At 39.2% G+C, this 16,906-nt stretch overlaps 1 protein-coding gene across 1 annotated transcript in view; it reads left to right on the forward strand.

Annotated features, from left to right (window-relative positions):
• ARHGEF26 (Rho guanine nucleotide exchange factor 26) overlaps positions 1–16,906 on the forward strand; it is a 129,284-nt gene that overhangs the window by 31,532 nt on the left and 80,846 nt on the right. Inside the window, exons 5-6 of the mRNA XM_066600111.1 lie at positions 5,501–5,557; positions 5,953–6,113. Of these exons, the coding sequence (XP_066456208.1) occupies positions 5,501–5,557; positions 5,953–6,113 (218 nt within the window). The remainder of the gene's footprint in view (positions 1–5,500; positions 5,558–5,952; positions 6,114–16,906) is intronic.

Below are 16,906 nucleotides of genomic sequence, written 5' to 3' on the forward strand. Positions count from 1 at the left end.
ATAATGCCACTCCAGACATCCGTGTCAACACTTATCTCCCTAGGAACAAAGGTTGTTTTGTCCAACAACAGAAAAGGTTGGGGAACAGTTGAACTGTGTGCGATTGTTGGCCAATTCCATAGTTTTCCATTACCTATGGCCAACTGTAGGCCTGGGTTTGGCTTCAATTTAGTGGTAAACGCCAGTATGAAGGACACCATTCTAGAATAATATGGTTTTGTAATCTGTCTGCAGGTATCTGTATTCTAGATCCTCTCTAAAAGATGTTTGCAGTAGAGTACATAGACTATTCAATAGGCAAGAGATACCCAGAACAGCCCCTGTTCGTGTTGAATATGTTTAGTTCTAAACACCTCTGATGCTAGCACAAAGAAAATAACAAGTTTTTCCTCTGATGTTTCCTTAAGTGTTCTTGAAGTAGCACTCAAATTTTGTAGTTACAATGGACATTTTTGTTGTGTGGATTCATAGCTACCTTGATTTGTATTCGGTTTTGGAGCAACTTTCATGAAGATTTATTAAACTAATGTTCAGTAATAGAAAAGAACGAATAATCGGTGGAAGGGCGGCACTCTGAAATAAAAGTGAGTGCAAAAAGAAGTGGAACTCGAAAGATGTAATGAGGATGTCCGTAAGAACAAACCTCACACCTCCAATCCTAAGAAGCCTTGAATAATAATATCCTAGAACGGTAGGGTCGGAAGGGACCTCCAGAGTCATCAGGTCCCAAACTGCCTGCTCAATGCAGGATTCCCTAAATCATTCCAGATAGATGTCTGTTAAAGACTTCCATCGAAGGAGAACTTGCCACCTCCCGTTGCAACCTGTTACACTCATTAATTACCTTCCACTGTCAAAATGTTTTTTTCTAATATCCGATCTGTATCATTAAATTGTTTGGATTATTCACCCCTTCCAAACTGGAGAGTGCTCAGATTTGTCCCAAAGGTCCAATAGGTCTTAGCCACAGAGTAATAGTATGGCATAAAAAAGGAAAACTCCTATAACGCAGTACTTGGGGATTAAGGCACATGAAAAAAATGGTTAGGAGGAGAATGGATAAAACTCTACTTACTTCCCAGGGGGATATAGTGGTCCTCCCTATTCCCTTCCCTTCCCGGAATGCTTGACCGTTTCAGACCATGCTATTGGGCAAACTCTGTTTACAATAAAAAGCCAGAACCCGACTATGGTGCAATAGGACTATGGATAGCAAGTTGCATCAGAGATTCTTGGGTGTGATTTGCATCGCACAAAACATGGACACCGCATCCGTGTTCTGTGCCATGTGCGGGAGACCGTACATTTGCATGTACTTTTATTGTGCGAGACTCGCATGAAAATAGGACCAGGTGATATATATATTATATATATATAATTTTTTTTTTTTGTCTTTTTTTTGTTTTTATCTGCCCCGCAGTGTAGCTGCGAGAGAAAAACAGCCCATGTAAATCAACCCATTGCAAACAATTGTCTATTTTTGTGCAAGGTTTGAGCGTCTCACAACGCACAAAACTTGTGTGAGCATATCAGCTGTGTAAATACAGTCTGATTTTGCTTTTTTTTTAATCCCATGCTTTCATCCCCGAGCACTGATGTTTGTTTTTCCTTTTTTTTCCCCATTTTTTTTATAGTTAATCAGAACTGATTTCTCGGATTTTATAGTTGCTCATTTTTAATTCGTATAAATGCCTTATTAGGGTGATTGGAAATAAACAATAACAATCATTTTTGACAAAAACGGCTGAAATCAACGTTCCCTTATATATAATATTAGATGTTTCATGAGATTTCCATAGTAGAAAATTCTGCATGCTTGAAATGATGGCGTGTGGTTTCTGAAAGTTGGTAGTTAGCGTGTAAAAAGTTCGCCGTGTCCAATAAAATATTTGCTGAAGTGAACTGGAACATTCATTGATTTTTGTTCCGGGCTTGAATCTATAAACAGCTCGTGTTTGTTTGTCCTGTATTTCCCAAGTTTATACACTGGCTAAGTCGAATGGCTTCACAGTTCAGCATTACCCAACAGTCCTGGACTTTTTCGCAGTGTGAAGTTAAGCAGGTTGTATTTTCTGGACTTCATGCTTATTGAGATGTTTATAACTGCGGTTTAGCAGTAGACTTATGGCTCTTCGTGCCACTGATGTTAAAGGGTAATCCGGTACAGGAAATAAATGTAGTTCTTCGCATAATGAAAATGTATACAGTTTTTCTATATACTTTGTTGATAACTACTGGTGCTTTGAGAGAGAACGATTAATGTTAAAAAATAAATAAATAAAAATCGTTGAAACAAGCGAAAGTTAATAGTTCGGTCTAAACGCAAACTAACGACTCGCCATTTCATTTTCTCATACAACAACCTGCCCAGACTGGCTCTCCTTAGGTCTGGTCCCTGTCAGTGTATCAAATGGGTGGTCTCCACTACTCACCCCACTTGGTCATGGCAGACTTGATTGACTGTGCAACTTCACCTATTGACATTGAGCGATAGGGAACACCTACTTAACACAGTAACCGTAGCTGGGCCTAAGAAAAGCCTGTCCGAGAGAAGGGAGGTGGGTATTTGATATCAGTTTTCTGGAGGTTTTTATAAGCACATGTATGTTTCTAGACGAGTGTGGAGTATGTCTAATTCCGGTTTGAACCATTTGCACTTAGTGATGTATGTCTTCCAGCTATTGTTCTTTATACAGCAACCAGATTTTAATGCTGGATTTGTACACTGAACAATATATGTCAAACTACTAAGTAGTTTCATAGTTTACATTAATGGTTTCTCATTAATTCTCAAAAGGCCGGTGCGGACTATGCGGAGACCATGCACAGTCCAATCGAACGGGGCAAGTTCTGCATTATCCTCATTCTGTTTATTGAATGGTTTAAGCCGCTGAAGAGGGTTTGTGGGTTTTTTGGAAGGTAAAGCAGACAATGTTTGTTCTGCATAGGCATTGACAGTTGAATAATAAGATTAAGACCACGTGAATTGATAATGCTGTCAATCTATCCAAAGCATATCAGCTAGAGAGGATCATAAGTTGAGCATAAAAATGTAAAATTAATGGCAAAAACCAGATACAATGTGACTTCCAAGGAGTTTAGAGGTGATCTGTTTGAGCACTCATGGTCACGTTACCTGTTGTAATAAATGAATGCCCGTACATCTGGCTCTGGGGTAATAATCATGTATTTGTGTGCGACGTTAAATCTGTATCTACGATTGTGGAAATGTGTTGCCTTAAATTACAAAGAGGTTGACATTTTAAACTAGAGTTGGCGCGGAGGCATATACACTACAAAGCTGTTGGCAATCCACATGCCACTGAATGGTTCCTCCTTATGGCACCATTAGACAGTAGTGTTCTTCCCTAGGATAAATACTTACAGGACATAATATCATTGCAATAGAGCATCGGATGGAGCATGTTTCAAGTTGACTTCCATATCCATCAGACAGGAATAAACTTTTGTATGCTTCCATATAAAATCTGAGCTGTGCAGAAGTACAGTAAGACCTCATAGACTTCTTTGGGTGCCTTATTACAGTTCTGTAGAACTCAGAGCTTGTATAGAGCCACAATACTGCTGTGGGCATTAGACCAATCTTTACTGCAGTTCTCTTGCCATTTTAGTTCTGTAATTGAGCCTTTAACACTTCAGACTACTGGGCAATTATAACACATATGTAGGACTAATGAGCTGGATTCACATATGAGGTGCCATTATTTGGAAATCTCTTTATAATCTTTTTAGTTGTTCTGCTTTTTATGTATTCTTATTTATTGACTACCTCATGATTTACGGTAACTGGCTGAGATAATTTGTTTGTACCCAACTCTTGAATTGGCATTAGAAACTGAATTCTTATTATGTTGTATCCTCCAATGTCCTTTTTACTGCATTCTTTTGAACACTAGCTGTATTTATATGGCACTCTTGTGCAACGTGTTGCTTCACAAAGCTCCTTTTAACTGAATATTAATGCTTGTTCTACCTGTAAGATCATAATAACTGGTTCATAATAGGCGGAGAGGCACAGAAATCTGCACGTATAACTGACAAGGAATACTTAACTGTAAAGTGGGCAATGCCTACCTGTGTTCATTAGCTCTGATATAAAGGAGCGGAGATAAAGCGCCATCATTAGTAACTGTCACGTAGATACATTATAATTGGCAATCTGTGGTATGAAATCGGCCTCCTCGCTAACTCACCAGAAGGCTAAAGCGTGGAGACCTGATTGCAGTACAGAATTAGAATCAACCACAAGCTACTAAACCGCCAGTCAGAAAAATCAGATAAGATGTTCGATTAAAGGAGGAATCTGAATTGTTCTAACTCCTGGGAAACACAATAGTAGTTCTACAGAATCTTTTGGACTGGTGTTCAAGCTTCCGAATGGTGTCTACTATAGTTCAAATGGGAGATGGAAAAATGCATCTGTAACAGCACCTATTGGAATGGGACTTCAGATAGGTGTTGCTCTGGAGGCATTTTTCTGTCTCCCTTGTGCATGCCTTATTCCCAGGGAGCATTGCAGGGTCTAGAAGACTCTATGGAACTCTTTACCTAAGGGCATAGTTATGGCAAACTCTACAAAAGAGTTTAAGAGGGGCGTGGACGCTTTCTTGAGCGTTACAATATTGCATGTTATAGTCACTAATGACTTCAGAAGGGTTGTTGATCCAGGGATTATTCTGATAGCCAGATTGGATTAAAAAGGGTTTTTTCCACCTTTTTAAATGGTGAAAATTGGCTTGTCTTTTTTTTTTTTTTTTTTTTGCCTTCCTCTCGATCAACATTGTTTGGAGGGATAATAGGCTGAGCTGGATGGACGTATGACTTTTTTTGGCCTATCATACTATGTTACACTCTATGCCACCTTCATTGTCTCCATAAGGAGAAAAAGTAACAATCAGACATTCTATGATTGTATTCACCTACATTATTTCTGCTCCTCTTCTAGTTACTTGACCTCTACTGAATTGTCTATTTCAATGTTTTTGGTATTTGCAAAACAAGTCCAGACTAAGATAAATTCACTCTGATCGTTTGTGCATTTTGTGAAAGATTTGATTTGGTCATAGACTTGCTTTTTTTGTTTTCCTTTTATTTGTGGAAAACTTCTTTATGCTCCTGTTAGGTCATATGTAGAAGGGTTGTCTTGATGTGACCACTTCTTTCAGGTCTATTGGGCCTGCTTAAAACTATTATTTACCATTTGATAGAATTTTTCATAGTCTTTTAATTTTATTAAGGTTGTCTATTATGATATTTATTTTTTTCTTCTCTTTATAATCCCACCCTTTACTGGACTCAACAAATATACAAGAAAGCCCTAAAATGTAATGGGTAGACATGTATCTTTTTAATGTAATTTTAAAATAGTTCAGCATGTTTTCTGACTGCAATACACAATTTTTACAAATGTGTAATGTTGTTATATAAAAACTCATATGATGGAAGATGGACATAAATGGCTAGCTTTTTATTTTTCCAGGTGAAGAAGAATGGATTGTCTCAGAGTGTTGGCCAAGAAGAAAGAAAAAGACAAGAGGTCTGTATCTAGAATACAATATTGCTAAAACTTTGCATTTAATGCTGATTACAGTATACACGTTGGATAGCTCATTCAGCAGAGCTGTAGCAGAGCCATGTGTATTTCAATGAGGGTAGAGACACCAATAAGAGAGTGGACAAATGTAAGAGTGGAATAACACATGACTGCAAGATCAGACTACACAGGTTTGTTTGTAGTCTGTAACCATGGAGACACACAGCTCTTTATAGGAGCTGTATATACAAAAAGGTAGAATATTTTAAAGATTTTTTGTGAAGTTGCTTCCTTTTTTATTTCAATTGCATTGGAGCAAAGTGACTGCAAAAGGTCACATAGCTTTCAAATATGATTATTGGAGCTTTTTTAATACTTCCCTTGTTCTCAACCCGCAGGCAATGTTTGAGGTTATTTCTTCTGAACATTCATACCTACTCAGCTTGGAGATATTAATTAGAATGTTCAAGAATTCTAAGCAGTTGTGCTCTACCATGACCAAGACCGAAAACCACCATCTCTTTTCCAATATTACAGATGTGTGTGAGGCCAGCAAAAAGTAAGATTTGTGTTGCATATTTGCTCTATTACTAAACATTCTACAGTTTTTAGATGTTACTCCTATGAAATGCATCTGCATTGTGAAAGCACGCATCCGAACAAACTTGAGATTGAGGTTTGATTGCAGCTAACCTTAAACACCCCACCTCTTCAAGGTCATATTCACAGGGGTGAATAATGAAGACCCTTTTATACGGATTCATGATCAGGCAGGAAGGTGCTTATGGCTGTTCAGTTGGCCAATCTTATTGTAATGTGTATGCTCGCTCATCTCTAATGGCCACTATGATCACTATTAATGATGATTATCTGTGTGTCCTGCCTACCTACTATTTATTTACTGGCTGGTGTTGGTTATTTGGATGCCATGTGTATGCTTTACATTTTATTATAGCAAGAATACAATGATTAAACTACATGCAACTAATAGTGAGAAGATGATTACCAGGTAATAATCATAGAGCACATGAGTCTCAGTAAGGGGCGGTCTACTGTAATTCCCCTAAGAGTGTTGATGTTCGTGTAAGTTTTATAAGAAGCATCTTTCGACAAGTAGGGACGGAGCCTAATCGCATTGTGTCTGGTATTCTAGAATGGGGCACTGTGCCCGCAGCGCTCCCTCCTGCACCGTATATCCTTTTTCAGCACAGATTGTTGAAGATCTCTGACCTCTTGAGCTCTAGAGTTCTTTGTGAGGCTCAGGGCTAAACTCCAGCTCACCCAGCACAACATATTTTACATGATAGGAGGCTCGTTTTTGCTGATTGAATGATGAAAGAGATAAGACTTTTGAGTGCTAATAAATAGGACGTTTGCTTGCTTAGCAATTCCTTTGAAATGTAACATTTTCATTGTTGGGCAAGAATTTAATGCTGTTTTTCGACTTTTTTTGGGAAGGTTACAAGTAATGCATAAACTGGAATATTTTGATGCTGTGGTGTAGTAGGTTCAAGTCTACGTCCTTTTGCTGTATATAGTTCTTTAAATGTATATTTATAGGGTATGTATGGCTTCTGAAAATCTTCTCATATGTTGCTTATGAAGGTCCAGGAGCTGAAACCTTAGAAAAGGGCTATGATATTGTCAAGTGATATTGTCAACATTTCCACTTGAATCATTTGGACTATTTGCTATCGTGTCCAATCAGAACGGGTTAGATCCAAAAACTTGAAAGACTCATGGACTGTGAACAAACAGACCGCAAGTGCGCACACAACAGTTGAAAGTAGACACAAGGGAAACGCTGTCCCTATAAATCCTTTACCCAAGAAAGGGACCTGCCTATACACAGATAACCCACCCTAACAAGGGTGAACCTGACCATGTACCTAGGCCACTAGCAGACCCTACATGGGAGAGGAGAAATCAGAGAGAGCAAGATATCTACAATAGTAACTTCCGTACTTAACTTTGTGAAGAATCAGGAAAACAGGAGATCCAGCATCACAGTCAGAGGAAGACTGAATTAAACAGCCATGAGCTAAGCGCAAGGCCAGGTTAAATAGTCCCCCCCAAATTACCCACAAGTGAGACCAAGCAAGTCTCACCTAAAACCATTCGCATCAGAAGATGAAGAGAAACTAATACAAGACTTGAACCAGATTATTAGAAAGGAACAGATCCCAGAACCGCCACAACAAATGTGCCATCATCTTCCCATATGAAAGTCTCTAAGTAGAAGCCAATTTACTAGAGTAATACATCCCTTTCATTCTACAGATCAGCGGATACCTTCATTAGGCCTTCATAAAAGGCACATTTATAAGGATGGTGTGGCTACCATTTGGACTGCAGAGAGCAGTGTCAGAATATTGGTGATCACTTATGCTGCATTTAAAGGGATTTTCTGAGACTTGGGTATTGGTAACTGATCCTTATGATAAGTCATCAATATCAGATCAGTAGGGGTCTGGCTCTTGGCACCGCAACTGATCAGCTGTGTTGAGGAGGCCTTGACACCCAGGTTTGTGCTGCAGCCTCTTTATTATATATCGGGCACAACTCTGCACATCTCGTAGCGGCGGTACTTGGTTTGCAGCTCAATGCAGTTCACTTCAATGGAGCTAAAATGCACAAGGGCCACATGACCAATGAACGTGGCATCATAGGATAGGCTGCACTACTTGCCTCCAAACAACTGACTGGTGGAGGTGCTAGAAGTCGAGCTCCCACCAACCTGATTATAACGCTAGGTCATCGATAACAAACTCTCAGAAAATGCCATTAAATGTAAGGATTGTTTGTTTTTCTACAGTCTGACCAAAAATAAAATGTGTATAATGATATTCATTATCTCTTAAAATGATCTGATCTTCTTAGAGCAGTTACTATCTGGTTCCCCATTGTAGTGCGCAGGCGTTGGTGAAGTAGAGAAAATAAAAAAAAATAAAAAATGTATTGATTGGAGTAATAGGTTTTTGTTTCTAATGAACAGGACAGTTCTCCAGGAGAAAATTATTGTGTATTTGTATTTTGCACAAACCTATCTTGCGCCATTTAGCACCACGTTATCAAAATTGTTTAGTAAAATATACAGAAACAATTGTTTTTTTTTATACCTTAACATAAGCAATAGTGAACATGCCGTAAACCTTTTTAAATATGAAAATTAATGTCTTTATTGCATGCGAATAAATGTATAGCATCCTTTATTTTTTTTGACTTTTCAAAAAAAAAAAAAAAAAGGTTTTGTTGTCTAGATTGCACAATACTTTTGTGTTAACTATAGTTTTGGTGGGGTTTACTTACGGTATATATTGACTTTTACGTCAAGTAAAACTTGGCACTGACAGGTAGACTATTAGGGCTGAAGTTCAAATACCTAGGGCCATAAATGCTGGCTCTTATCAGTTCAGTGATCCCGGGCTTTGGAAATTGACAGCTGGTACATGCTATTTAAGTAGGAGAGCCCTTTACTGCAGTTTTGTGTTCATAGTTTTAGCTCTCTTGAGTGACACTTGCATACATATTTCTGAAATGAACACAATCTAGGTAAAGGTTACTTTATGTTAAGCCCTGGATCCAATATGTCTAGTGAATGACCTGTAGATACAACTTAATCAATTATGCCCAAAGTTCCACTTTGAAAGTAGTAAAAGTTTTGACCACTACAGTCAGATTTTCCAGATCATAGTGACAGTTGAAAGGTATCGTTAATCCATGCCACCTAGGCCTCAGAACTTCTGCAGTCCTCAATGTTTTGCCTTCCCAACTCGCTCTCATTTCACTATGTGATTGTTCTCAGTAAGAGAAATCAAGTAATCTTGCAGTTATGATACCTTTTAATGGCAAACAAAAAGACATGATGTTATAGCGAGCTTTCAAACTTACTTGGGGTTCTTCTTCAGGCTTAATGAAATAGATTATATATTATATTATAGCTTATTTCATTGCGGCCGAGGAAGAACCCAGAGTAGGTTCAAAAGCTCGCTATAACATCATGTATTTTTGTTAGCCATTAAAAGGTATCATATCTACAAGGTTACTTGGTTTCTCTTGCTGGGAACAATCACATTTAGCTCTACTGGCTAACACCGTACTAAACTTTTCTCCTTTCACTGGAACGCTACAGATCGCAATAGTAAATTGAAGCAAAAGCAAAACTAATAGATCCCTATAGACTCACCTGCGTTAAATGTACTCAAGGTGTTTTTCTCTGTTGTCCCGGAGTCAAAAAGGAGTGGAAAAACTGTGCAGATAAAAGATGACACATTTATTTATCAGAATCACAAGATTAAACCTTACAGGGGAGCATAGAGGGATCTATCTGTGCGTTTGCTTTGGCTTGAATTTACTGCCTATTGCAACTGGTAGAGTTCAAGTGAAAGGAGAGTAAGTAGGAAAGACGCACTTTCAGGGCTGCAGACGTTCTTAAGTCTTGGTGACATTGTATGAAAGACAAGTTTTAATACTCGCTATGATCTGCTAAACTTCTATTACTTTTAAAGTGGAGCTTTGAGCATAACTGGTTTTATAGTGACTATCTTGCTGTTAATGCAGGAGATCGTCAGTTTCATTATAGCTCCAATTATTTTCTTATTTTGTAGTCTATTAAAGGGTTACTACACCTTCACTAATCCTCATTGAGCAAGGAGACATTCTGGTTTCACGGTGGGTGATAAAATACCTGAGGAGACTCCTGCAGGGGTCCTAGTAATTAGACTAGAACTAGGCTGAACTCGGGTGTGGTACGGTTACCATTACAACATGCCATCATATCATATTGATTTGTATTATATTCTAAATCAATGATCCTGGAGGAATTGATGGTTGAGGACTCAGATGACCCTTCTAAATTTTACACAGTAAGGCAGCCCTGGCTTGATTTTTCAGGACTCTCCCAACCTTCAGTCCCTAATCACTTGGGTTTTTTTGACCATTTTTTCCTTTTTCCTTTTTTTTTCATTTTCTTCCTTTCTTTCTCTCTATTGTTCTTCCTTCTCTGTCCCCTCCCTGTGCCTTTGGCTGTGCTTTGTGTCTGGTTGTTTTTATCTTGTCCCTTCCTTGTCTATGTCATAGCCTTCAGGGCTGAGTTTGACTACTTATACTGGTTTTGCACTCTGTTAGTTCCAATTTATCAGAAGCTGCTATTATGGACATGCCACAATTCATACAGTGGCTCTGTATTGTGCAGTGTCCTGCTCCTATGTCTCAGGCATATAATGCTCTACATGAAATAGCGCCTTAGTGTATCACTGACAAATTGGGTATGGGACCTTCTTTGTGGTTTTGTACTTGTTTATACTTTTTGAAAACGTACTAAAACTCTAAGTATAAATCAGTGGTCCCAAACCAGTTGCTAAAGACCCCTGGCCTTAAGTTATGACCTTACGCACTTGCTACTTATTCTTGTGGCTTCTGGAAAGAAAATCCGGTGGATTAACCTCATTTGATGGGGCTAATCCTTGTGTGGATCAACGGAACCTCAAACTGCACATCTGCAGGAGAAATCCAAGTGTAAGCGCTCATTCACACGGGCGCGTTGTCACTGCTTTACACGTGTATCTTTCACATGCTGTACACAACAAATATACATGTAACATACATATTTGTCATGTATATTAAATCTCCATAGCCTAAATTGGTGCCTATTATGCGCCAAAATAAGACTTGCTGTGTTTTTTTTTCACGTGCCTATAAAAAATGCATTTGTGAGTTGCCCAATAGAAATCAATGCGCATGTAATACGCAGTGACAATACACTCGTGTGCCGCAATTTTTGTAATGGGGAAATAAATCTTGTATTTTTCTACATTGCTGAATGCTGCCAGTCACTATTTCCTTATTCCTGAATACACTCGTGTGAGTGAGCCCATAGCCTAAAGTTTCTGCCATGGATTCTGTATTAAATACATATCAGATTTCCTGCAGGAAAATCCAACACGTGTGAACATATCCCGAGTCTCAGAAAGTATGAATGAATAATCATGTTTCCTGGTAGAGAAGGACCTCTAACTACAATTGAGTCTGGACACAGATGACCACTGTTTTAGCTAAAACTATTTCTCGTATACAGAACATCGCTGTGTACTAGAGGAATGCAGATATCCGAGGAAATATGGAGAAGGAATTGTACTGGCCTTCACTAGAAAAGACAGCTTGGTATAAATAGTCCCTCTTGCATATGTCAGAGGGTCCTGAATGGAGCGGTCATCAATATGTGTTGGGACAAAGAGATCTTTGTAAGGCGCTCGGTGCAGTGAGATGCCTCATCTCCTCTTGGCTGCTCCTTGGAATCTGGCCCCTTTTAAGGAAAAAAAAGTGTTTTCAAACATTTGGTGATTCCCAGCCGTATGTGTCGTGGCTTCCCATGCGATATGTAGCTGTCGGCATGCATTTTTTCGTGTCCCTAAAATTTTGATAACTGCCATGTCTGGTACATTGAGAAATTACAGCATTCAACTGTTAGTAAATAGAACTGGTGTACACAGTCTAAGAAGCATGTGTATTTGGGTTGTTATTTCTATACTTTGCTTTCTGTCCCTTTTGATATATTTTTCTTTATATTCTAACTTTTCTTATGTTAATTTGGAATTTTAGACTATTAAAAACATTCAGTATGTTTTTAAAAATTTTTTTTTTTTTAATTTAATTCAATTTGTATGGATGGGATACATTTCCTGTCACCATTACATCTGGAAAATCATTGCCAGCGACAGTCAGAAAAGCTCCAACTATGACAATACAAAATTTTCACTTTAATGCTATCACTCCACAGTAGCAATAAGCACAACTCCTTATTCCAAATTCCCCTGTAAACAAGAAGTGCTGATTTCACAATGACCCAGTATTACCATTGTTTGATGCTGTTGTTTGTTCAGTAATTCATTACTAAGTTTCTCGCCAGGGATCGAGGCATGCTGCCGGATAACCAGTGGTGCCGTCCCTCTCATTAGGAACACTTTTAGAAAAAGTTCATTCTAGAGAGAACCTGTCACTTCTCCTGCCTTGTCACTTTTAGTAAATAATCCTATTCCCATTATAGAGCAGATTTGTGTCATTTTTTCCTAAAACTCCGTATGTACGTGCCTCAACAACGATTGTGAATCGTGCGGTTATCGTTGGTTGTTCTGTTTCAGCTGGCATAAAACTTTGCGTTGGCTCGTTCACTTATCAGGCAGTTTAACTACTTAGTTTTCAGTGTTTCACAATGGAGTGTGAAACACTGAGCGATAAGTGAACCATTCTCATTGAGAATCGTCAGTCTAAACAGACAGCCCAAGCACATACGAGCTGGTGATTACGCAACCAATTAGTTTGCTTGGGCAAACGAAAATCATTTGTTTCTCGTTGTGCCTAAAAGGGATGTTCTCTCTCGTGGAAATGAATAAATTGACAACTGGGTTTTACCATTCCACTTTTCAAAGGTATGTGTCCATATACAGTTTGATACTGGCAGTACTGATTTGGACAATGGCAGACCATGTAGAGAAAAAACACGAACTGGTAACAGCCAGATGTCAGGTTATTCATAAATGTCTAATGGAAATAACAGGGGAAATGCCGAAGTTAAGAAATTACAAAATATGCTCCAGGGGGAAGGAAGTAGGGGTTCTGATTCCTGACAGCTTCAAAATAAGTCCAGAATGCAGTCAGGCAGCAGGGAAAGCAAGTTGGATCCTCGGCTACATGGCTAGTATAGAGCTCTGGTGAGACTACATCTGGAATACTGTGTCCAGTTCTGGACACCTCATCCACAGGAATACATTGCTAAAATAGGAGTTCAAAGACTGGCTGCAAAAAGGTCTCAAAAGCAAAATTTATCACTGTTGAGACCCCCACCGATTTTTGAGAACAGTGTCCCATGTCCCAGTCTACTCACTGCAGGGTTACTGTACCCGTCTGTAGTGAAATGGAGACTAAATGGTTGTGCAAGTGCACTAGCGCTCCATACTCTTTTAATGGGGCTCCAGGATAGTCGAGCGGGTGCCGCTCAGCTGTTTCCTTCAATCCCATTGAAATGCTTGGCCATATAAGAGGGACACTGGAGTCTCATTCTCCAGATTGGTGAAGATCTTCACAGTGAGAGCTGGGCGCAGGGCTAAAAAGCTTCCATATGAATGGGAAAGCTCGATACCTAGCTTATATACTATCACAGAACCGCTTGGTACACATGGGAAATGGATTGCATGACACATGTAGGCAGCCGCTCCCACACAAATGCACTTGCAACAAAAAACATAAGCTATGGCTGTGGCGAATACAGTAATAAAGACATGAATCGCCATTAAGGTTCACCTGGACATGGCGGATGGGCATCCATAGTTTGATCAAATTATGCTGAGGATAGGTCATCAATAGCTGGAAGTGGGACAACCCCTTTAAGAGTATAAATAAGGTTTAGGAGGCAAGTGTATTTATTAGGAAACTAAATACTAGAACAGGGGGGCACAATCTGAGATTAGTTGGGGAAGATCAGAAGTAATGTCAGAGAATATTATTTTACTGAAAGTAGTAAATGCTTGGAACAAACTTTAAGCAGAAGTGGTTGGAAAATCAACAATAAGTGAAGTCAAGCCTGGGATAAGCATAGATCTAGCCTAAGGGAGAAATAAAAAAAGATGTAATCTAAGGACAGACTAGAGCAGTGTTCCCCAACTCCAGTCCTCCGGGACCACCAACAGGTCTTAGTTTCTGACTGTAGACACCTATGAAGTACAGTCTACAGCTTGCTAATGGATTGCAGGGGTAACCTTGGTGCATTTGTCGGGGATACTATTTCCGGATTTGTTCACACTGGCATTATGGCTTGCGTTTTTTACAGAATCCATGATTGATGTAACAGATCTATTTCTTTGTTCTTTATTATGGATCTGTCAGGATTGCTATTGCGGTATTTCTTCAGCCATTGGATAAATTGGGCTTTTTGGACTTGTGTTTGTTATAATTGACTGTTTGACAAGATGCCTATTAAATTCTATAATGTCGTTTTATCTGGATATTCTACAAAGTGCTTGAGGGAAAAAGGGGCTGTAATGTCAACATTTGTATATTTTCTTTTGGATGCCGATTCAACAGGATTCTTGCATCGGGCTGAAATGTATGTTGGCTGTTTCAAAGTGATATAGACAGAGCTTCAGTGCCAAATTGAAAGTAAATGGTCCATATTCCCACCACTTGTCTTTATAACATTGACCTTATCCCACAGTTCACTCTTGCTATTAAGTTAGACATTTGGCACTGGTCCTGATGCAGGGATGAGGTTACAGTATGTGAACATTTCAATAATAAAAGCTAGAACTGGAATTCAGTGACAAATGACATAATCTCCCGATTATAGATAGGTTAATGTTTGTAGTTTCTCACAGGCTCAGATTGTAATCCTTAGAAGGGTTTTATGTTTTGTCTTAAAGGAGTTTTCTTGGCAAAAACAATTGGTGACCTATCTACAGGATAGCTAATCACTGGTTAATCGCTGGCGACCTGTTGTTTGGGAACCCCAGTGATGAGCTGATTGCCCGGCCTGCTGACAGTGCAGTATTCCGGACTTGCATCATAGAGGACAATGTCTGAGGCGGAAGTGCCTGTCATGTAGTAGCCAGCCTCCGCTTCCATTGATCTCGGAATGAAGACAGTTATGGCACTTCCTCTCCTGTCCTCTACAACACATGTGCATCCCGCTGCACTGACACAGTTCATCACTGGAGATCACAAACAGTGGGTCCCTGGCGATTAACCATGGATGACCGCTCTTGAGGCTAGGACATCAATAATTTTTACCCCAAAAACCCTTTAACTTTTGGGGTTATGAGGGGAGCAACTATGATGGATGCAGAAAATGCAGTTACACCCCAGCAGTAGAGCCTTGGTGGGGGCCATAAGGTCTCTCTGCCCCATATGAGACCAGTACAATGAATGAAGCATTATAATTGGTGGCCCTATTACAATTTTGCATTGGGAGCCAACAGCTTCATGTTATACTTCTGACTATGATGCACTAATATTTCCGTATTCCATGCGTGCCAGTATACAGTATATTATCTGCACACCACAGATACAGTCAGATTTGACTGAGATCTTAGAGAAAGCTGCCAATTACTTACTGGTAAATGGAAGAATAATATAAACCGGCATGGAAGTTACCACAAACAGGACAAACAGGTCTGTCATTGGTTCAGCTCCAGATACATAAATATCTACTTACTTGTTGTTATCGCTAACGTTCAGTTTGGATCAGGGTTTTATGAGATCAAAGCTTAGCTACTCTAATGCCCCTTTGACAACAGACGAGAACTTCACAATACTTATTTGCCCGAGTATCAGAGCTGGTGACGTCATAACCAGCTCGTTCGCGCTCGTGCAGCCTGTTTAGGCAGGCAAATCATCATTGTGAACTTCTCATTCAGTGTTTCACATTCCTATGTGAAACGCTGAACAATCAGTGTTTAAACACAACGAGACGTCAATGAGCCAATGATGATTTCTATACCGGCTGAGACTAAACGCCGAACGAGAAGCACATAATTCTTTTTTTGTCGTTTAGTCATTATTGTGCATTTAAACGAGACAATTGTTATACACTTTCATTCATTTGAATGATTTTTGGAACAATGATCTGTCTAAACGCACCTTTGCCCGACTATCACACAAGACCTAGTAGACTCCACGACTATAGAGCCAAATGGGCCTTTTAGTTTTGAGGAACCATACAACATTGCAGGATATAGACATTAAATAACCAGCGGGGTTGTTGATCTGGGTCTTGGAGTCAGGTAGGAACTTTCAAATATTGATCCAGGGATTATTTGGACTGCCATTATGGAGTCAGGAAGGTTTTTTTTGTTTTTTTTTTTACCTCAAAATAAGCTAAATTTGCTTCTGCTTCCGTTGAGGGTTTTTTTTTTTGCCTTCCTCTGGATCAACAAGGGGGGTTGGAAACAGTCTGAACTGGATGGACATTTGTCTTTTTTCAGCTTTGCATGCTATGAATCTCTGAACTGCACATTTGATCATTGGTTTTCCTGTTTTAGACTAAAGCTGTATAATTCATGATGCCAGTCTAACAAGATTCAACATCCATTGCAAATCTTTCATCTTGCAAGATGTATATTAACTGGCCAGTCTTCAGTGTTAAAGATTCAGGGTTGGGCTAATAAATATCCTTACTTAAAATAGTCTATTATATGACAACTCCCTCTTCAAATATACATCCTCTTAAGGACATGCAAATGGTAGAATTTCAATTTGCTTATAATGTATTTCAAATTAGCTATTTGCCTAAACCTAGATATCAGCATCTGCATTGTTTACCCTTGCATGGGGTATGTCTTTTTTTCCCCCCAGTTTTTAAGG

Source organism: Eleutherodactylus coqui, chromosome 1 (assembly GCF_035609145.1).
Source record: "Eleutherodactylus coqui strain aEleCoq1 chromosome 1, aEleCoq1.hap1, whole genome shotgun sequence".
Lineage (NCBI taxonomy): Eukaryota > Metazoa > Chordata > Amphibia > Anura > Eleutherodactylidae > Eleutherodactylus > Eleutherodactylus coqui.